Source organism: Cotesia glomerata, linkage group LG1 (assembly GCF_020080835.1).
Source record: "Cotesia glomerata isolate CgM1 linkage group LG1, MPM_Cglom_v2.3, whole genome shotgun sequence".
Classification (NCBI taxonomy): Eukaryota; Metazoa; Arthropoda; class Insecta; order Hymenoptera; family Braconidae; genus Cotesia; species Cotesia glomerata.
The window spans coordinates 23,810,805-23,833,670 of record NC_058158.1 but is presented as its reverse complement, the minus strand read 5'-3'; the positions used below and the strand labels follow the sequence as shown (position 1 = coordinate 23,833,670).

The 22,866-nt window shown below is 31.2% G+C and overlaps 3 protein-coding genes across 3 annotated transcripts; all 3 read right to left on the bottom strand.

Annotated features, from left to right (window-relative positions):
* Positions 1–2,022: 2,022 nt before the first annotated feature.
* Positions 2,023–2,878, bottom strand: LOC123275022. Its single transcript, XM_044742896.1, has 3 exons — positions 2,743–2,878; positions 2,462–2,655; positions 2,023–2,391 (listed from the first exon to the last, which is right to left on the bottom strand). The coding sequence occupies exons 1-3, from the start codon at positions 2,750–2,752 to the stop codon at positions 2,044–2,046; spliced, it is 552 nt and encodes a 183-aa protein (XP_044598831.1). The 5' UTR covers positions 2,753–2,878; the 3' UTR covers positions 2,023–2,043.
* Positions 2,879–5,636: 2,758 nt separating this feature from the next.
* LOC123273239 lies at positions 5,637–6,825 on the bottom strand. Its single transcript, XM_044740634.1, has 2 exons — positions 6,317–6,825; positions 5,637–6,204 (listed from the first exon to the last, which is right to left on the bottom strand). The coding sequence occupies exons 1-2, from the start codon at positions 6,823–6,825 to the stop codon at positions 5,637–5,639; spliced, it is 1,077 nt and encodes a 358-aa protein (XP_044596569.1).
* Positions 6,826–8,148: 1,323 nt separating this feature from the next.
* Positions 8,149–9,765, bottom strand: LOC123273179 (putative uncharacterized protein DDB_G0282133). The gene has a single exon (XM_044740502.1). The coding sequence runs from the start codon at positions 9,763–9,765 to the stop codon at positions 8,149–8,151; it is 1,617 nt and encodes a 538-aa protein (XP_044596437.1).
* Positions 9,766–22,866: the final 13,101 nt, after the last annotated feature.

The window sequence follows — 22,866 nt, the reverse complement described above, 5'->3', positions numbered from 1 at the left end:
TATACCAGCAGGAAGATGTGGAGCGAATAAATAAAAATTTGGAATAGCTTCAAGATTTAAAATTTTAGATACTGGACCAGTTGTGAAAGAAACAATTTGTTTCTTCGAATTCCGCAGCAAATTATTAAATCTTAGTTGATTTTTAACAGCGATTGTGTGATTGACATTAATCCGAGAAATCGCACTGTGAGATGTTACTTTTCCATGTTTATGTAGTCGTTCAAAGATAGAGCATTCCATGTTTCCAATAGGTCCAAATTTCAAAAATAAATAAGAGTAATGAATAAGTACATGATGCTTAAATTTCAGGCAGTTTGGAAACAGTATCAATAATTTCTTTAAATATTCCGAAACAAGTTCTTTAAAATATAGGCTAGTATTTTTAAAGAGAGCTTTAGCTGTTGTGATATCGACAATTTTTTTTAACAAAATGATCAATGACCAGTACTCATCATGTTCAGGGATTAAATCTTCTAACATAAGGTGTATATTCCGAATCAGACATAACATTTCAGCTGATGATATAATAATGCATTCATTTTTCATATGATTTTGAGTAATATCAGGTGGTTTATTGCGTTTTTCAATTGGACCATAATCAAACCCTCGCACTCTGTTATTGAGTACTTCTAAGGTGAAATACTTTTTTTTGTAAATATAAACATTTAATATCTTACCCAAATCGTATTGACATATACCCTCCAGTACATCGTGCATCATGTCAACACACATAGAGTCGATTACATTATATCCTGGCAAGTCATTGAAACAACTTCGACTTTTAATACCAGCTGAATCAAAGTCTTTCGCCTCTACTTGAAGATCATACTGAGTTTGCGTCCTTAACAAAGAGTCTTTAACCTCATAAGAATCTTTTATTTGACTACGATCAATTAAACAAAATCTACAACAATAATTTCCCGAAAAACTACATATGAAACCATGAATAGCATTCACTGCAAGATTATCACCAACCACAGAAATTAATGCAAAGTGTATTGTTTGTTGTGACGGAGTATCTTTGAATACAGTTATCCCAGTAGTCTGAAGCTCTTTTAATTCTTGTAACAATGGATTTAAAATCGTTCCAAAACTAAAATCTTTTTTATCCAAAGAATTAAAAAGTAATACGACAAAAATGTTTTCCAACTTTGATTGAAGATTTGGAGGTAAACATGGAATGCTTGTATACACTGCACCTGTCTTTGCTAAACCTCTATGACTTCCTAAAGGATTGTTGTTTTCATAATCATTATAATATACTATTAACGGTAACACGAATTTATCACCAAATGATTTTTTTTTCTCTTTCCATAAAGTTCCTTGAACGACATTCTGAAGTAGTGGAGATTCATTTGGCAAACTATTTAAATATTCTGTGATACAGCCCAAAATATTTGGAAGTTCCAAAAAATTTTTCAACGTCTTCTTAAGTGAAATATATTCAACGGTAACTGGAATTTTGACAAGAGTTGTTGTGGCTTCACTATTTCGGAAGTCTTCTCTTTCTCCGATCATTATTGTTTCCGGAGGAATATATGTACCATCACGTTCAAAAGTTGCCAGCCTTTTAAATTCAGTTGATAAGTTCTTAAAGGGATCAAATAAAGTATCTTGAATTTTTTTAAAATGATATAAATTTTCTCTTCGTTCACCAAAATCTTCTAAGCGCTGTATCAATCCTGTAATAAATGTATTGATAGGAGAATTCTTAAAAATATCAGAACAACTGTCGACGATATTTTGTACACGAGTGCGAGATAAATCATTATAACTATAAAGATTCGAAATAAATGATAATGACTGTTCCGTCATACAATCGCTTAAAAATGGTAAGTTAAAAAAGTTGTCGTATTTTATATTTGAAATCATATTTAAATTATTAAAAATTACAGTTTTTTAAAAACAGTAGAATCAAGTTAAAACTTGTTATTTTTGATGTGACTAAAGCTTAAAAGTATATTATAAGACTGATTTGTAAGAAATAATAAATATAAAAACGTAACTCGACAAGAGCAAAAAAGTAAATATTATCAGCGATGATCAATTTTTATCCTCAACGGTGCGCTTCACATGAGTAAACATTTTATTAACTTTAGCCGGATATTTATTCCCAACTGTCGAAATCTCAAATATTGATTTTTGAATAAATACCCAAGTGTTGTTACGCGACTTAGGAAACTGTAAATTCCAAACAAAGAAAATTTGGAAATTTAGTTTTAAAGCTGTGAACGCATCAACAACTTTATATTTATAATTATCAACGACGACGTAAAAACTAGTACACTTTTCAGGTGTCCCAACAAATAACATGTACGGTTGTACTGTCTTCTTTTCCGCTAATGCTGTACTCTTTTTCTTGTCTATAATTTCTTGAACTTGCGTTTCAATCTTAAAGTAAAAAGAATGAGATTAAAAATAAATTGATACTAATATATAAAATTATAATCATAATATTTACCTTAACGATTGACAAAAAGTCATTTGTTAGGTCAACTTGCGATAAATCCTTACTATCTTTAGTTACCTTTTGAGAAGGAGATTCACCACACAGATTTTTTCTTTTTTTACCAACTTTTTTTACAGTAGCGGAATTTGCTGATGTATTATCAAGTATGCAAGTTAATAATAAAAGAAGAATAATTTCATCCTTATCTAGAAGAAAAAATAAATGAGTAATTAATATTAACTATTTTCAGTAAATAAGTCAAAATCAATAGAATGTATTTAAATTCATGTTACCTTCAGACATATTTGAATGTAAGCCAAGCAACTTTTTAGCTGTCGCGGTTGGTACAAGTTGCTCAATTACACTGTAATATTTTCGGATAGATTTGGCTACTTTTGGCCAGTTGCTATTAATACAGTCATCCTTAACCTTTTGCTGGATTCTTTTAAAATCAATACCAATCTAGATCTTTACAAAATTGAAAATTGATGAATCCTTATATTTCATAATTGTTTGACTAGAAATAGTATTATTAAAATATTAATTACCAAATCAACTCCTAAGTCTGTCTTTAAGCACTCGTATATAAAAGGGCTTGACTCTGCCTTTGATTAGAAATAGTATTATTAAAATATTAATTACCAAATCAACTCCTAAGTCTGTTTTTAAGCACTCGTATATAAAAGGGCTTGACTCTGCCTTATTTTCATTCTTCCAGTTGCTTTGCCGCACGTCGAAAGTCTCACGCCAATAATCCTTTACTTGGTCTACTGGTTGAACGTTTTTTTTGAACGTTATTCTTGATAATATGGTGTGTAATAGAGCCCAGATTCTTTGTTAAATATGGTAGCTATTTCATTGGCTAATTGTAGGAAACGGGAACGATCAATTCTGCAAAAAATAAATTATGTTAGTCTTACTTTTTCGATTATGATAAACAAATTTATTTAGAAAAATATGAAAAAAATTAAAAAGCTCGTGCATTACATTAGGATTAGTATACAATAAGATTAGTAAGCAATAAATTTAGTAAGATGATGAGTTATAAAAAAGTTGTTCTTCAGACTTTAAATAAAAACTCTACAGGCAAAATATTAGTATTAGTCAAAGGTCATAAGGAATATTCTAGTGATTTTAAAAAAGCCGTTATTAATGCATTAAAACAAGGATTGAAACAAACAGAAGTTGCTCGTTTATTTAAAGTGTTTCGACAGTTAGTTAGCTTATGGAATAAAGTCTATAACAAAAGAAAAACTGTCGAAAGTAAGCCTCGAACAGGCCGCCCAAGAAAAACTTCTTCTTACATCGATCATATTATAAAAAAATTATCAGCAAATGATATACGGATGTCCGCTGTAATGATAAAAAATGAATTAAAAGAAAAATATAACGTAGATATTCATATTTCTACTGTTAAACGACGCTTAAAGGTCCTAGGGTTATATGGCCGAAGACCGGCTAAAAAACCTTTAATATCGAAAAAAAACAGGAAGTCTCGTCTTGAGTTCGCGAAACGGCATATATCGTGGTCAAGTTTAAAGTGGTCTAAAGTTTTATGGAGTGACGAAAGTAAATTTAATTTAATGTCATCTGATGGTATCAAGTACATTCGGCGTCCAGTAAACAAAAAATACGATTATCAGTATCAAATACCCACAGTTAAACATAGAGGTGGTAGTGTGATGGTTTGGGAATGTTTTTCACGGTCTGGAGTTGGACCATTAGTTCGAATAGAAGGAAAAATGGATCGGTTCATGTATGCAAATATATTAAAGTCTCAGATGTTACCATATGCTAAACATCACATGCCAACTAAGTGGTATTTTCAACAAGACAATGATCCCAAACACAGATCAAAGCATATTAGTGACTTATTAAATCGTGAAAAAGTTAAAGTTCTTGAGTGGCCAAGTCAAAGTCCCGACTTGAATCCGATAGAAAATCTCTGGGAATAATTGAAACGTAGTGTAAAAACCCAAAATTATTCAAACAAAAACGCTTTGTTTGAAACTCTAAAAAATGAGTGGGATCAAATTCCAATAAGTCGATTACAAAAATTAATCGACTCAATGCCGGAGCGATGCAAGGCTGTCATAAAGGCCAAGGGATATGCTACTAAATACTAATATATTTATTGCTGTAAATTATAATTATGCGTTAAATTAGTTTTTTTTCAAAAATGTCAAAATACTTTTGAGCCACCATTTTCCTAATATTTTAAAAATTAAACTTTCTTTTATTACGAATAAGAACCTCTTTGACACTATTCTGTAGTTTATTCAAAAGGTGTTAAAAAAATAAATAAATGATTATTGTGTTTCATATTTATTTTTAATTAAACCATTAAATATATTTGTCAAAATACTTTTGAGCGCTACTGTATATATATATACTCGATGCACTTGTAAACACGTTTATTTTCTTTTTACTAATTTATGAATTTTTATGTCGGTATGGTAGTTGTACCCATAAATTATTGGCGGTAATTCGATAGAGTTATTGATTGTCGCGCCAAGTAATATCGCGGGAAAAACTAGTAGCATTGTGACATTTGCGATGCACTATGGGGCTGGCGGCAATGCTGTCACGTCAAGCCTACTATGCGCCAGTGTAATAGACGCAAAGATTTTGGTACCATACAGTATAGTAGATAATCCTATACTCATAGGACTTATAGCAATGCTATACAATGACATAGGAATATTCGCAATGTATTTCTTTCCGTGTGGTGAAAACCTCTCCATAATAAACTGAATTTAATAGAAAGATTAACAGTTTCACTTCGAGTCGCCCGAGGTTGAACTGGAAGTAATTGACGAAAATCCCCTCCTAAAATCATCATTTTTCCGCTAAAAGGCATATCATTATCCATTATATGACGTAACGTACGATCGATAATTTCTAGTGCATATCTAGGCGACATTGGAGCTTCATCCCAAATAAAAACATCGATGTTTTTCAAATATTCACCTTGCTTAGAATTAGGTTTAATATAAGAGGATGAATCCGAGAACATTGGTACAGGTAACCCAAACGTTTTATGAACGGTTTTTCCGTTAGGTAAAAGGGTTGCTGCAATACCCGTATATGCCATTGTACAGACGTTTTTGTTTAAATTTTTTAGAATATGACAGAAAGTTGTATAAATAAACATTTTTCCAGACCCACCAGGTCTATCTATGTAAATTCAATTAGATGTCGAAAGCCTTTCACTCTTAATTGAGCTTAATATAAAATTGACTACCTCTTTTTGACGGACATTAAGTTTATTGTAATACGTATGTGAGTCGTTCGCGTTTACAGTTTGCAATAGTTCACCATCTAATAATCCATCATCAATTTCATTTATTTGAATCATATTGGGAAACGCCGAAAGACTGTAACCTTCACGATTCAACATAGAATTGATGTATATGTATGCTTTTTTCTCTCCTTCTTCTGCTCCGAAACGTCTGTTATAATCCTCGGACATAGATCCTTTAAATTCTTCCCATAAATCTTCTGGTCGAAGTGGATGACAATGAATCAACATTCGAACAAATAAACAGCGTAATTGCCGTGGCATCATCCATATTATCGCTTCATTTAATGTTCTTCTCCACTCTTGATCGTCTTCTATCAGTCCAGCTGCTAAACATGTAGACATAAAAGTATCATAAAGAGTTCCATTTACCGTTCTTAGTTCTTCGAAACTTTTTGCACCTTTGATGTGAATTAATAATAATCTTAGATGAAATAATTCAACTTGAGCAGGACTAATTGAATACATTCGTCCAATAACGTTATGATGTTTTTTTATGAATATCACCATAAACATATTGGCGCGCATTTGGATCACGTTCATTTAATTTAAAAAAATCAATTAACATGGATTTTTTTTCTAAAGCATCTTGAAGTTCTTCTTTAGTACAATTATCATTAATAGTAATACTTTGTTCATTTGGTAAATGTACTGGTAAACGAATTATGGAATGACTTTTGTCCTGAAGATCTTTTGATAAAATACGCCAAACAGCTTCTACAGGCCCAACGTAGCGAGCATCAACAAAATTGCGTATTTCATCATAATCGCTAACGTTATTGAAATTATTAGAGTCATCTCGAGAATCATGGGACGCATGAGCTTCTTCTCTAGTCTTTGGTGTTCTTCCCTTTACTTCTATTCTTGCTTTATCATGGCCTTTATAAACATATTTAAATAAATATTTAACAGCTCTCACTGAGCATACAACTTCTACGTTAATGTGACAATTGAAAGTTTTTAATAATTCAGGATTGTATGGTACAACATGACGATTATCAAATACACTGCTATTTTGTGTAAACCTGATTCCTTCGTCTCGGCGGCGATAATAAGGATAACCATCTGCATCCATCGTAGTCTCATTTCGAAAAGATTTGGGATATTTCTTCGAACAAATGCTATCGATTAAACACCAATCTCCGCACGGACCATGTAACATATTTTTTGTAACAATATCAAATAAAGTTGGATCAATAACAGGGTCTGGAATGTCTGCAGAGATTAATCTATCAACCTGTTCAGGTCTAGTTATCTTAGAATTACTTTTCAATGTTATTAACATGTGTAAATGAGGTAAACCACGTTTTTGAAATTCTATGACCCAAATGTAAGCTGCAACTTCTCCAAAAAGTTGCTTTTTTACAATTGTATCAATTAAAGCATTTTTTTAATATTAAAGACACGTGCAACTAAATCGGGCCTATCAGATGCAGTTTATCCTGGCAATAAGTTTTCGGAAATTTCACGCCACTTTGGATTGCACGTCATAGTAAGAAATAAATCAGGTTTTCCAAATTTACGAACAATAAACATCGCATCTTGATAATGATGCATCATATTTCTTGGTGAGCCATGAAAAGTTGAGGGTAAAATAATAACTTTTCCAATATTGGAATTTGTGTTATTAACAGCATTTTGCGATCGTAAATGATCTATTAAACCTTGATAAGACTTTGCTCGCAGTTTCGGCTGTTGTTTTTTCAAATATTTTAATCTGTCTGATTCAACTTTAACATACCCATCGACTACCCATTGTTGTGTTAAGCGACGGCCCATAAGAAAGATATTGAAATCGTCTCGAATCGCTAATTGATACACGCAGAAAAAAATTTCGTTAAGATAACGTAAGATATTTTGTGGTAACAAATGAATTTGTTAACATACGGATAACAAATTATTAGTTAAAATAACAAAATTTAGGTTATAACAAGTTATTGATATATTATAACAACAAAACAGTTTCGTTACTATAGCAAAACCTTTAAGTTGATTCGACAAAATACTTTAGTTGGTATAACAAATTTTTTTGTTGAAACAGCAAAATTATTCTATTAAAATAACAAAAAGAATTTTTTGGAGTAACAAAGACAATTTGTTAAAGTAATAAAGTGAATACATGATTTAAAAATATGCTATAATCAGCTATAGCTGATTCGGAAAATATTTTAGCAACAAATTAGTTTTATTATTGCAACAAAATCATTTTGTAACCGCAACAAAGTCGTTTTGTGACAGCAACAAAATGATTTCGTTAGGGCAACAAATTGATTTTGTGAATTAGCAAATTGGTTTGTTAGTACAACTTGAAACATTTTGTTAATGCAACTGATGGATTTTTTGCTGTAACTACACCTATTTGTTACCAGAACAAATGTTTCAGTTATCCAGTCTTTTGTTATTTCAACAAAATCATTTTATGCGTGTACTTATAATAATCCGCGCGAGTCACACATCTTCCGGTTTTGTATCTATAGGGTATAGATATGTGCCATCCTTGATTTCCATGTGGATAAAAAAGAGTATAGACCCAAGGCTCCGAATTAGGATCAAGACTACTTAAAGTTTGAAATGACTTATCTGTTTTATTTTGAACAGTAACATATGACTCGGGAATTCCACCATCTGCCGTAGTTGAAAAAACTGCAGCAACTTCATTAATTCTCTGAAAATTATAACGTCTCGCATCCATGCCAGGTTTTAAAGTAAACATTAAATGTAATTCAGGTTCAATAACATTGCCATCTGAATCAACCGTAGAATTATCTTTTAAAACATCTTTCATCATCTGATACGATCGCGCAAAAATGTTATGTTGTCGTAATGTAGTATCAATTGCTTTCAAAAGATCAACATCACAATTAACATTCCTCTCAGATCTGTATTCGACAGCTTCATTAGAATCTACAATGAATAGTTGTCCGTAACTGGGAGTCTCATTTGGAGATGGATATAATGATGTATTTATTTTATAATATATTTGCCCTTGTATTTTAAAGCAATAAGGACCGCGTCTTTGAGACGACAAATTAGCTAAATTAGCATTAAAAGACGCGAAAGAGAACGAACTATTAAAATTTCGAATACAGTCAAAAAAATTCTTAGATTTTACATGTGTATCTGAAAATAGTGATTTTAATAATTCTGGAGTATCTGGTTGAGGTCCTAAGTTTACTTCACCGTGTCGACAACAGTCATTAAAAGAATTGTATTTATTTGCAACTTTCTCAGTAATAAAATGTTTTGCATTGCAATGCTTACATTTTACATTCATTTCTCCTATGTAATGTTCTGAAATTCTATTAATGTTATTGGTGTTGTTCAAATTTACTTGATTTGTAGGTTTATTAAAATTAACGTTTTGGTTAACTGAAGATCTATTAGAAGGACTTTCATCATTAGTTCTAGTGTAATTATGATCGAAATGATTTTGTGACGATGTATAGTCCGTAATCAATGGACGACAATAATCATGATCAATTGATTCATGCGATGACTCGGATGTATTAGGAAGTGATGTATTACTTGATCGAGACGAAATTTCAGGTAAAATAAATTTTGCTGACAATAAAGACGAACAATTATGCTCAGCGTTTCCTGAAAATGATGATTTGGTCGTTGTATTAATGTCTTCATTATCGATAGAATCAAGAGGAGAATCTGAAGATTCTACAGAAAAAAACTTGCCATTAGAATAGCTTTTCTCAACTACTGTAAGACTCGATGATGATCCTCCTCTGGATGTTGAAGGGATATTTATAAGGTTATTTAAAATATCATAGGATGTTACATTTGAAGGAAGGATTATATTTTCAGGTATTCTTACGTTGACTGCTTTTATAGTACTATTTATATATTGAGAATTTAAGTTATTCGAATGAGATGAATCGTATTGATTACGTGATTTGTTACTTTGTGTCACTCGTTTGTTACGTTTGCGCTCTCTATCTTTTTCTCGTCGTATTCTTTTAATTTCTTCTTCGGCAGGCGTACGTACAATTTTTCTACGACCCATGGTTATGTAGAATTAAAAAATTAACAATAAGAAGAAATATTGCTATGAATGTTGATAACTAAAAAATCATCTATAATTATTATCGAATGGAAAGTAGTGGCAAAGAAAAATCTTCAGATCGAATAATTTTTGTCAATGAATTTATCGTATTATAATAAATTGTAAAAATTCTACCGGCTCTTAAATTTTTGTAATCTTTCAATGTAATAATAATTCTTAAAAATAGTAAAAAACGTGTTCATGTTTAATAAACATGCTATGCAATAAAAGAATAAATTTAACAACAGTATTATATTTAATTTTTCGATTATTGATTTATTTATTTTTAATTTAAAACAATTCGTGTTGTAATCTTAAGTTAAGTTATTCTTTTTATTTTCGTAAAATTTAATTTTAGTTATTGTACATAAATTTTTATTTTCTAGCAGTTATGTTATTTTTAGTTTAATGGTTAATTTATTAAATTTCGAGTATTTAGGTTAATTTGTATGTATCTATAGTGGTTAATTTATTCAGTTAGTTTACTAATGTTTTATATTTTAGTCTTTGTTTATTGTGATAGTGAAGCGAAAAGTTTATTTTTAGAAAAATTACTATAATAATTAAAATTATTACAGTAATCGATATAGTTATTGTTATCGTATTCATACATATATCCGCTCTTGTACATATATAAGTACACACATTTCTACTACATATAAATGATTTTCACACACTAATATATAATATTTTCTATTATATTCACAAATCGTATTTTGCAAATTAGATATAGTTTATTACTATTTCTATTAATCTATAATCTATTAAAATTATGAAATAGTTTAATTGTTAATGTAAGAGATAAATATCATTTAATGATATTATTTTATAAAATCTTATTCTTTTAACATTAATTAATAATTATTCATAAGTTGGATACAGGATATAAATTGTTAATTTAATTTTTATATATTTCGTTGCAACATTATATTAAAGCAAGTTTAACAAAAATATGTTATTTAACGATCTTATACTTTGTTAGATATTTTATTACGCTATTATTTAGCCTTTGAAACAAGGGATCATAGAATTTTCCTCACACGTGTCTTTTATGGCCTTTTCTCAGAATCTCAAGTACCTAAGGTTTCTCAGAACTCAACTACAATGTCCCTTTGTACTCGATAATAACTTACATTTATTTGAAACAAAATATAAGGTAAAAGCCCCAATAGATGATCATATACTGGTACATGATCATCTATTGGGGCTTTTACCTTACTCCATAAAATAAATATTCTACGATACAGAACCTAAACTTTCTAATTTGGACAGTGTTCACTATTTAAATTATGAATTAATAAAATAATTTAATATAATCTAAATTACATTTAAATTTGCACTTCACTGGCTGATAGCGTTATCTGCTGGATGCATCTAGAGGCATTACAGTACATAGTGTAGTGATCCTATAAGTAATATAGTGATCCTATCCTATATGTACATATAATGTACATGTAATATTTCAATTTTTTCATTTAATTTTAATAATTTAATAATAATAAATTATAAATAATTATTTATTATTTATTTAATTTACTATTTATTATTTATTATATTTTATATTTTATTTTATATTATTATAATTATATTATATTATAATATTATTATTATAATAAATTAATGTGACGGGTGGGCCTACCCTCCCGTCAATATTATGATATTCTATATATATTTTCTATAAATCGATGGGCCAACTTGCCCACCTGAATTAGACACCGAATTTCCGTTGTATTTCTAGCCTGACTCTGGTTACCGAGAATCGCTGCTTGCACGTGTTGCTGAGGAGACGCTTTCTCATGGGAACCGAGCGAACAGGTACTCTAGCACAGGGAACCGCTTTCGGCGCCTTGATACCATTTTCTGCTGACTAGGGAACTTGACAATAACCACCTAGTTCCTCAGGGCGGAATAATCTGAGTTCAACCGCGGAATAATACAAGTTCCGCGCAGTGATACAGGTGTTTGGCGGCATCCGCGACCGAGGTTACATAAACCTGGGACCTTCAGGAGGAGCGGCCTCTTGTAATCAGTCAGTCGTTTAGTCTGTCCGAATCTATGTCGAGTCCGAGTTGTCTTGCATCGTGATTAATTGTCTCCTAAGACTCTCATTCTCGTTGCTGTCCCATCTCTCTCTCAGTTATAGAATCAAAAGTATTGCATCAAATGGATTATTGTACTGGATTAGATTTGCTTTCATAAATAGAATTAGTTTGTAAAAGAGACTCTCAGGGCCATTTCGGGCAACTCCCATGCTTTGGGGACGCCCAATAAACAATTAGTACCGTAATTCATGAGTATTCTTCATTCACTGCGCGACCCACCCTCTTATCAACATCTAAATATTTTTCAGTGAGACGCTGAGCTAGTCCGGAGGTCTGTTTACGTGACAGGTAAATAACCAGGTGTAGGCTCACACGTAACAATTAAATATAAATATTATTTATTATTATTATTATAATTATATAATTATAATTTAATTATAAATGAATTATAAAAATATTATATATTATAATATTATAAATAAATAAATAATATAATATAAATATAATAAATAATAAATAATAATTAAATATAATAATATAATATAATATAATATAACATATTCACGTGAATTCAACCAATCATGTTACGATACGAATAGTTTATTTAAGTACACTATAGTATAGTATACACTATATATTATGTATATTTATATAAAATCGACCAATCACGTTACGAATAGTTTGCGGACAACATATATTTACATATTTTTCATCTAAATTAAGGAATAGGATGGCTGCCGAAATCGCAGAAAAAGTCACCGAACTGACCGTCGAAAAAAATTAACTGTATCGAAACGGAATTATTTTAACACGCAATTTTCACAAGGGTTTTGACAAACTTGCTCAGAAATAAAACAAAAAAAAAATTAAATCGTGAAAGTGATTTTTGACAAAGTTGTGGTGTTATCAAGCCCAGTGTTCCCGGGAATACCACGCTTTTATTCATTAAATTCATCAGAAAAACGAGTTTTTTCTGAGAAATCTTATTTAATCGATAAGAAAATTTTTTTAACGTGTTCTGTAGTTACTATTATTTATTTCAATATGCTTTTTATCCATAATTTTTTTCGTTTAAATTATGAAAATCACGTTTTAATCGAAATCACGATTTTTAGGCGAGAGTAGAGCATACCTGCGCGCTTCGCGCTTAACAAGGCATGCAATATAATAACTTATCTAATTCCTGTAAATTGCATCTTAATGTCCATTGAACAAGCTTCAATTTCTATGTCATTTTATTCCCTGATACTGAAAATAACATACTCGTCTATTGGTATTTAATGAATTTTTACTATCGTATTCATTTCGACGATAATACAAGTTTTTCGTAACTTAGGGAAAAGGTGTTCTATGAATGTGATTGAAGTATTTGAATTATCAGTGTTTTAATTTCATTTTATCAGGAAATCTACTTTCATTTCGGCTGCCGAATGGCACTTTTTTATGCTTACCTCATTAACCACTGTTGCACCACAACAATTTTGTCATCATTGGTTTGAAATCAATTTGACGCAAAGCTTACGGTTAGTTTTTGATAAGCAGCATTTTGAAACAAGTTGATCGAAATTTACGATAATTTAATTGAATACAAGTTGAAGGCAACATAATATAAATTTTGTATAAGTTAACTGCAATAACTTGTACATTTTTTTTAACTTCCCGCTAAGAAAATTGAAAATTTTCAAAAAAATAGGGAAGTTATTGGTTTCACCCCGATTTTCGAAAATCGAGTTTTTATCAGATTTCGACGTGTGTGTGTGTGTGTGTGTGTGTGTGTGTGTGTGTGTGTGTGTGTGTGTGTGTGTGTGTGACTCTCTTATAACTTTTGAACTGCTTGTCAGATTTCATCGCGGTTGACGCCATTCAAAAGGGTTTGACCAAACTTAGATTTTGAATACAATTTAAGTCGATTCAGACCGGTAGATTTTGAGAAATCTCAAAAAAACAACAACGAAAAAAAAGGAAAACGGTTGACCCTAAAGGCCATCCCTGCAACTTCCCGCTAATCGATTTTTCACCTTGTACAATGTCTTAAGAGTTCAAAAAACTGCGTCGAATGCCGTATCGAAATTAAAATCTATCAAGGTGTTCAAAAGTTATAGTTTTTTAAAAATTGAAGTAATGCTTTTACCAGTAATGTTCAGATTTCTTTTAAATGTGATTTTTTTAGAATTACTTATAAACGGCTTTACAAATCGATTTTAAAATGGTAATTCTTCACTGAATAACAGTTAACTGTGAACAAACTGACGAAACTCTACGGCCGCAATTTGAATGCAAGTTAACAATCAAACTTGCAGTTAAATTTTTTTTCAACTTTACTACAACTTTACTGAAATACTTGCACAGCAAATCTTGACGTCAAATTGCAGAGTAACTTATATGCAACTTAACTGAAACCGTTTGCTTTTCGAACTCTTTCCGTTAAGTTAGCTTCAAATTGTGGACGGAGATTGACAGCAAATTTCAGTTAAAGTGACTATCAGGCTCAGGTCATTCTACTGCATGGCTAAGATGATAAAAAAGCGGAAGTCGGTAAGAAAGGATCTTACTATCGGTTTCTTTTTGGCAGCGCGGAGTCAACATTCTATAAAATCATTATCTTTCCCCAATAACTACTGGGTAGTAAATTGACATCTATTGGTTGACGCAGTTCGGTGTCAATCTGGGGTAGATTAGAGGCAGAATGACTGCAAAAGTTAGAACGTAACATTTGCACTTCATTTGCTTGCAAACTGCATGCAGATTTACAGAAACTATAGTATTTTCTGTTTTATCCATGAAAAATGGGTAATTCAGATTAAACGAGAATGCCAAACACTGATGGCTATATGGGTGCAGACTGACAGCAGATTCTCGCTTTTCAACTTTTGCAGTCAGATTGCCACCAATCCTCGCCTCCCACTGACTCCAAACTGAGTTAGCAGATTGGCGTCAATCGAACTGCAACATTTGAAAAGTCTGGATCTGCAGTTAACTTGACTTCAGATTGACACCAATCATTAATTAGCATCTTCTGCACTGCAACTTTGGTTACTGGGGTTAACGTTACATAGATGGACAAACTAAAATAGAGGTCTTGAACATCCACTGATAAAAATAAATCGAAGATTATGAATATAGTTTTTATTTTTAAATGAAATTTATTTTGAGCTTAGAAAATTATTGGGTTCAAAAGTGACCAATTTTTTGAATAAAATTTCCTATATATCATAAATAAGAAATACAGATTGAATAAGTGGTAATTAAAATTATTTATTTTCTGGTATCAGATATAATATGTGAATTACCATAAGAAACCGTATTTACTTAATCTTATTATTAGATGGCGTGGATAGTGCCTTGTAGCAAGCAATGAAGTACTCCCGTACTGAAAAAAAATATATGCCGCATATACGGGGGCAAAAAAAAGTATGTGGCGTATATATTTTATATGTGCGACGTATATGTATTTTTGTCAGCATATATGCGCATATATATTTTTTCAGTGTGGGCCTGAAACTTTTATATTCTTCAACTTTGATACTCCCTCTTTTTTTACAAATACACGTAAAACAAAAAACAGCACTAATTACTATCTTGCACATTACTCAGTATACTGAGTATTCTATAGTATTCTGGAAGAAAGTGAGGTTAAAATGCTTGGTACAATAGAGACCGCTTTATAAAAACTACTGGCTACTGTAAACACAATACTGAGTTGTGCGCTGACACTAACCAGTCGTGTCTTATACCCCAACTAGAATTTTAATGAGATAGGCCGAAGAATCAGTTCGAGGCGAACTTGGCTTTACAAACTTAGGCTAGCTGAATTTGGATCTTATTTGTTTAAAATTAAGCAAGCCGAACACTGGTATGCCAAAAGAATTCCACATTCGGATGTATCTCGTAATACTCTGGCCCTGCCTAAGTTCGGCATGGGTGGATTGCCTAACTAGTACGAAATAACGGTAATCAAAGGTTTACCGAAGTTTGATACACCAAGCTCGGGCTCATTTAGGCAGACCTGTGGCAATACCTAAGGTCGGTATGTCATGGATTGCCAAACTGATATGAAATTACAGTAACAGAAGGTTTATCAAAGTTTGGTATGCGAAGGAACGGCTCGTTTAGGCAAAATTGTGACAATGTCTAAGTTCGGCTCATAAGTATCTGACGTACTTATAAATATCTTGAGGCAAGAGGTCGTTCATCATCGACGTAGCGTTACGGTATGGTATAAGGCTCTCATGCGTCCGGTACGGCGTTCGAGTCTCGCGTTGGACAAGTAAGATTTTTAATAATTAATAATTATTAACTATAATTACTCTTAAGGCGAGTGTGAAGTAAATTTAAGTGTTATGTGTGACTAGTGCATCTAACTCCATCATCTTCTCCTCCCCCTTACCTATAAAGTCTACCAATCAAAGAAAACTTTCATAGTGAGAAAAACTTTAAAAAACAAAAAAAAATTACCGAAAATATAAAACAAAATAACATTAAATAAAAGAAAGAAAAATTTGAGCTTTTTGAGCTCTTGAAGCTCCAAAATATAATTTTCGTGTCATTTTGAGCTCTCCGAGCTCAAAAGTCTGATGGAAGTTTTATAAAACACTATTTTTAACTTCCCTCTGAGAAAATTGAAAATTTTCAAAAATCGGGAAGTTATTGTTGTTACCCCGTTTTTCGAAAATCGAGTTTTCATCAGATCTTGACGTTTTGAGGTCCTAGGAAGCTTCCTTGACTATTCCCGCGATGGTGTCTGTATGTGTTCGCGCGCGCGCGCGCGCGCGTGTGTGTGTGTGTGTGTGTGTGTGTGTGTGTAAACCTCTCATAACTTTTGAACGGCTTGACTGATTTGATCGCGGTTGGTGCCAATCGAAAGGGTTCAATTAAACTTAGATTTTGAATACAAGTTAGACCGATTCGTACCAATAGATTTTGAGAAATCTTAAAAAAACTGTGAAAAATAGTATATTACAAAATCAATAAAACACTTTCGGCATTACTTGCATGGACGACATTTTACCGTTGTGACGGATTGCAACTCTTTAAATTCCTCTCAAAATAAAATTGACCTTAACGATAGAGTACATAGATGGTGGGCTTATTTACAGGCTTTTCAATTCGATATAGTTCATAGAGAAGGCAATCGCATGGCTCATGCGGATTTCTTTTCTCGAAATCCTTTGCCTGATTTTCCAAAACAAATTAATAAAACTGAAGAGAAACGTGTAAAACTCGCGGAAATATCGGTCGATTGGCTCCTTGCTGAATAACGGCGCGATTTGGAAATTTCAGAAATAGTCACCAAGTTACAAAATGATGAGCTATCGGAAGACCTCTCAAAATCTTACGAGATTAAAGCCGGTACGCTTTATCGAAAAGTACAAAGAAAAGGTGAAACCTTCTGTTTGCCGATTGTACCTAGAGCCTTTCGGTGGTCCGTTATTAACCACGTACACGAGTCTGTGATGCACTTGGGTTGGGATAAAACGCTTGATAAGGTTTATGAATATTACTGGTTTGAGGGAATGTCTAAATATGTACGTAAATTTGTTGACAATTGTATTACTTGTAAACTCTCTAAAACCCACTCAGGTAAAATTCAAGCTGAATTGCATCCCATCCCCAAGACCCGCATACCTTGGCATACTGTGCACATAGATATTACAGGTAAATTGAGTGGTAAAAATAATATCAAGGAATATTTAACCTGAAAATTAACCTTATTCAACTTTTTTTTTAGAAAAAAATATCAGTAAAATCGAGAATATTGAAAAAATTTTTTCAACGCTTTATCTTCAAGAATAAAATGTCTCATGTGAAATTCTGATATTTGTTGAGTGTAAAATATTTTTTTTTGTTCTTAGTATAAAGATATATACCAAAATTAGCTTTAAAAACGAATCAAATTTGAAATAGTATATTGTGCAGCAAGTGCGACAACGTCGCACAAGTTGCACATACTATATTGTATTACAAATGCGGCGATATATGCATGCACAAAATTGGGGTCCAGGGGCAGAGCTCCGGTGGGGTCCAGGAGCAAAGCCCCGGCGAGGGGTTGGTAACAAAAAATAAATTTACACATTGAAACAATCGACACATAAAATTAAATGACATTAAATTTAGCTGTCACTGCAATTTTTTAATTTTCTTTAACAAACAAATTTGTTCCAAAAAATTATTCATAAAAAATTGCATTTTTTATTTTATAAAATCTCTACATGTCAATTTAAAAAAAATTTTTTTTTGTCATAATTTATTTGTTACAAAAATTATTAAAATTATCAAATTTCTGGTAAATTAATTTTCATCACAATTAAACAGCTCAATATTAATTAATTATTTTTACTTTCGTTAAAAATATGAACGTTGTAATGTCAACCTCACTTCTTCAATATTGACAGTTAGATTGTGTTTTTTTTTTTTGTTATTTATTTTAATTTTAGCAGTTTTCACCGTCAATTGCGTGCGACAAGGATAGTTTGAGCGCACTAAGAATAATTTGCGTGTGATAAGTAAACTTGTCGCACTCAAATAACGGTTTCATTTATGAAAAAACTCATGCGTAATTTTAAAATGGGCAAACAGCTCTTTTTCGACCGCAACAGCGAGCGCCAAGATACTACTTTTCCCGCATGAGTAATACAAAATTATTTTTTGCATTTGTTACTTTTATTTCTATTTACGGCACTGTTAACCTTAAACAAGTGTTTATAATTTTACCGCGGGAAAACAATGAAGTAAGCTCTGATTACAATTATTTCAATCTAAGAAGCTTTGTTCTCTACATCATACGTTTTACTTACGTATATTTGAAAGCTCCACGATAGTAAAATCAGTGTAATAAACAGTAAATTTTTGTATCAATAAAAAATAATTGAATAAAGTTAAATTTGTTAAAAAAAAAGCGTATACTGATTCGATAATAAGGTAGAGTTAAAAAACCATACAATAAAAATTAAAATTTCATATTTTTTTTAGATTTGAATACATTAACCTGTTTATACCTTTTGGACTACGCACCTGAGAAAATTCATACAGGGGTATTTTTGTAGGAAATTCAATTTCCTGCAAATTATTCTCTGGCAATTTTCTTATAACTTTAACTGTTTTGTAGATAAGAACGAAAATATAACAATTTTTGAGAAAATAGAGGTTTCGAGGCCGACACCGACGAGATGGGTTCAAATACAAAAAAATGTTAGAGGGCACTTTCAAAGGGTCACTAATATACTACAAACCCGCTTGAAAAAGCTTTATATGTTTTAAAATATATGATTCAATATATTGATATTATAGTATAATATATGGAATTATATATAAAATCATATCTATAATTTTGCCACAATAATATAAAAAAATATATTGTAAATAAATATATCATTCTTATGTATAAACCATATATTGATCAATATATTTGCTTCATTTATGCACGATCCATATGTGTATCGGTACAACTTTTTATATATTGATACCTTATACTCAAAATAATGTATTAATAAATATATGGTGTCACATATATTCTTCATATATTGTCCATGATATATCGTATACTTTACATATTTAAATATATGATTTATTATACATATCCAATATATCGATCGTTATATAATTCACAGTATAATTTTCAAAATATTAGAAACTGTATGTTACCATATATTCTCTATGATTCTTTAAAAAGAGAATTATAAACGATTTAATTCACAATTAAAACATTTTTTTTCACATTGTAATTTATTTCACCCTACGGAAAATAAATCTTTAATTTGTAATTTTTATTGCAATGAGTTAATGCATGCCGGTAAAATTAATAAAAATACAACAATAATATGCTTTGCGCTTACATTAAGTTGTAACGGGGTGGTTAGCCCTGTCCAATTGGTCACCCCTTTCCTCTTTGAAAAGGGCGCCACTGGGATTTTATACTCGGTGTCCCAGAAACCGGGGAGCATGAGAAGGAAAGATCGGGTCGTGAGAAGTTGAGAAAGGCTGAAAAATTAATACTGAGAAACAATTATTAACAATTAACAATTCAATTAATTATTTAATATAAACAATTTAATTTTAACAAAATTCCTTAATAATATTACCCTTAAAATTAACTTATCAATTACTTAATTATGAGGACCTCTCACCTACGCAGGCACTTGCCAAAACTTACAACTAAATATCCTTAAATTCTTTCAACTATAGATCATTACGCATCTATCTTCTTAATTTCTTAACTCTACATAGACCATTACGCATCTATCCTTAATTTCCTAATTCAATCATAGACCATTACGCATCTAGATTCCTAATTTCTAAATTTAATCATAGACCATTACGCATCTAGATTCTTAATTCCTTAACCCTCGTCCAACTGACGGAATAACAAACAACATATTTTACCCAATAAAAACTTCTTAATTATTCAATTATCTGAACTAATTTCACATAAACAACCTCGTCTACCTGACGGAATACCATATAATCTTATTCAATTCCATATAAAATCATCCACCGGACGTTAACTTCATTTCTCAAATTTTCTTAAATAAAATTTTAACCAATTTTCCTTAATTAAATTTAATCTCCAGATTAACTAAATTTACCAAATTCACCAAATTTTCTTATCGAATTTATCTAATAAATTATCCTTAATTCAATCAATTATTTAATAATTGATTTAGCACTTTTCTAACTTAAACAATTCAATTACATTTATCCACCGGCCTAAATTTAATTTTCCAAAACTTTACAATACTATCATAATCTACTAAATTTTACGCCAACACTTGTTTACTGCAAATAAAATTTACTACATTACATAATCACTAAATTTCTGTACTAGTTCACTTACTAAATTTTCTACTAATATTTTCAATTAATAAACTCTACTGAACTCATTACAGGATTTACTAAATTTAATCTTCCTAGACAAAATTCTAAACATCAACTATTCGAATCCTAAGCGTCTCAATACAACTCTTAACTACATACATTCTAGAATGACCTTCACTGACTTAATTACGCATTTTCATTTCTTATTCAAATTTACTTTTCTTTGTATCTCGAAAATTCTTAACTAAAATTAATTTATCATAGCCAACAGGCCTATAATAAATTACTTATAAATTCTCTACAGTAACTTCACAAATAAACTATTAATCTCATTCTTTTAAAATAAATATCCAATAACAAAAACTAGCTAAATGACCTTGGCGCATGAATTTCTAAAGTACAAACTTGCTAATATAAAAATGACCGCTCGAGAAATTAATTTTAATTATTTCAGCCTCTTAATTAAATTAATAATCAATTTTGGCCTAAAAAAATCGAAAATACCTGGAGACTCAATTATTGTTTTATCCAACGACGACTGATACTCCGGTCCAACTTGGCTGGCTCCGCCGCTTGACGTCTTGTCGTCTCAAACCACTATGTTAGCTTCCGGTCAGGGCTTGTCCAATTCCAAATACCGTAATAAACTCCTCAGTAGTTGCTTTCTATCGTCGGCGTTCAAAACTGCACTCTCTTGACTTATCTAATCTCAACAAGGTCACTGATTCACAAAAGGCAAAAGGCCACTGGCTTCCAGAAGGGAAAAAGCCTCGATGTTTTTCGTGCTCGCTCTTTTATAACCCTCAGCTCAGGCTCTCGAACTTTCCTATTGTTACGCCCCGCTTCATTTTCCGGGAACAGTAGTGGGGAATCTTGATTAGCACGCCCGGTGACAAGTCGAAACTCTTGTCAAAAATCGAAAAGTAAGGGAAAACCCTTACCTACCGTGCGTCAATTATCGGGGTCGATAATGACCCCGGGAAGTTCGATTTTCCCTGTTACAAAGTAATACAATAGTAAAAAAAATGTAAGAGTTAAAATTCATTAATTCTAAGTAGTGGAAGTAAATTTTTCTTGGGATCTATCTACTCATCAGAGAATAAGAAATGTATTAAAACAAAATTTAATACTGCAAGTCTGGATTTTATTACAACTCTAAGGGCCAGTTTTTCAACCCCGGGTTTAAGTATTTTATCAATGTGAATATATCTATATATAATATAGATATATAGATATATTCACAATGATAAAATACTTAACCCCCCGGTTGAAAAACTGGCCCTAAATAGTATATCAGTTAGCAATACGTAGGTTAAATAACCTTCAATAGCATTCATTATATTTAAATCCAGGGCAGGCTTTTTTGGTGCATTTTTGTCAATCTCACTCGCATTTCCTCGAAGATTGCTTAAAAGCATAACTTCAGTAGGAAACGCAGCTTTGACGAGTGCCTTCCCCATCGACTGATAAGAACGTTTCTGCTCTGCTGTAGTCCAAGAATTTTTGGAAATAAATACTCCGCTAAATTAAAAACAAAAAAAAACGAATAGAATCTTGATACATACGAAAAAATAAAGCTCATTTTTTCCACAATTATTTTTTAACGGAGTTTAAAATTTTTGAAAAATTAAAACAATTATTTTGAATTCACAGTTAAAAATCAATTTCTGTCTGTTCGAATAGAAGCACAAACCTTTTATTCAGAATAACCCTACGAAGGAGTTAAAAAAGTTCAATGTCTAGTATTATTTAAAAAATTAAGTAAAATCCTCACGAGTTTTTGGTTATCTCAAAAGAAATATTTATAATTGTTTAAACAAATAATAAAATTTGCAAGGAAAAAATATGTTGTATTAAAAAAAATTATATTTTTAATAAAATAATAAAAAAGAACAAACAAATTTTAATGTTCAGTATAATTTAAGAAATACAATAAAATCTTCAAGAGATATTGGTATAATCAAATATAAAACTACTTTTTTCTGTAAATTAATTTCTTATTAGGAGTTGAATATGAGAAGCTATACAGTTTTAAAATTGATCAATTACACCGGCACACAAAAAAAAAAAAGTTGTCTGTACTTGGGACGCGCCACATATATTCCCATGTAATTTGACCCGCTGAACCCGAATTTGAGGTCCGTTTGGCCCCTACACCCTAGGATTTTGAGAAAACTGTAAAAAACCGAAAAAAACAGGAAAATTGGGG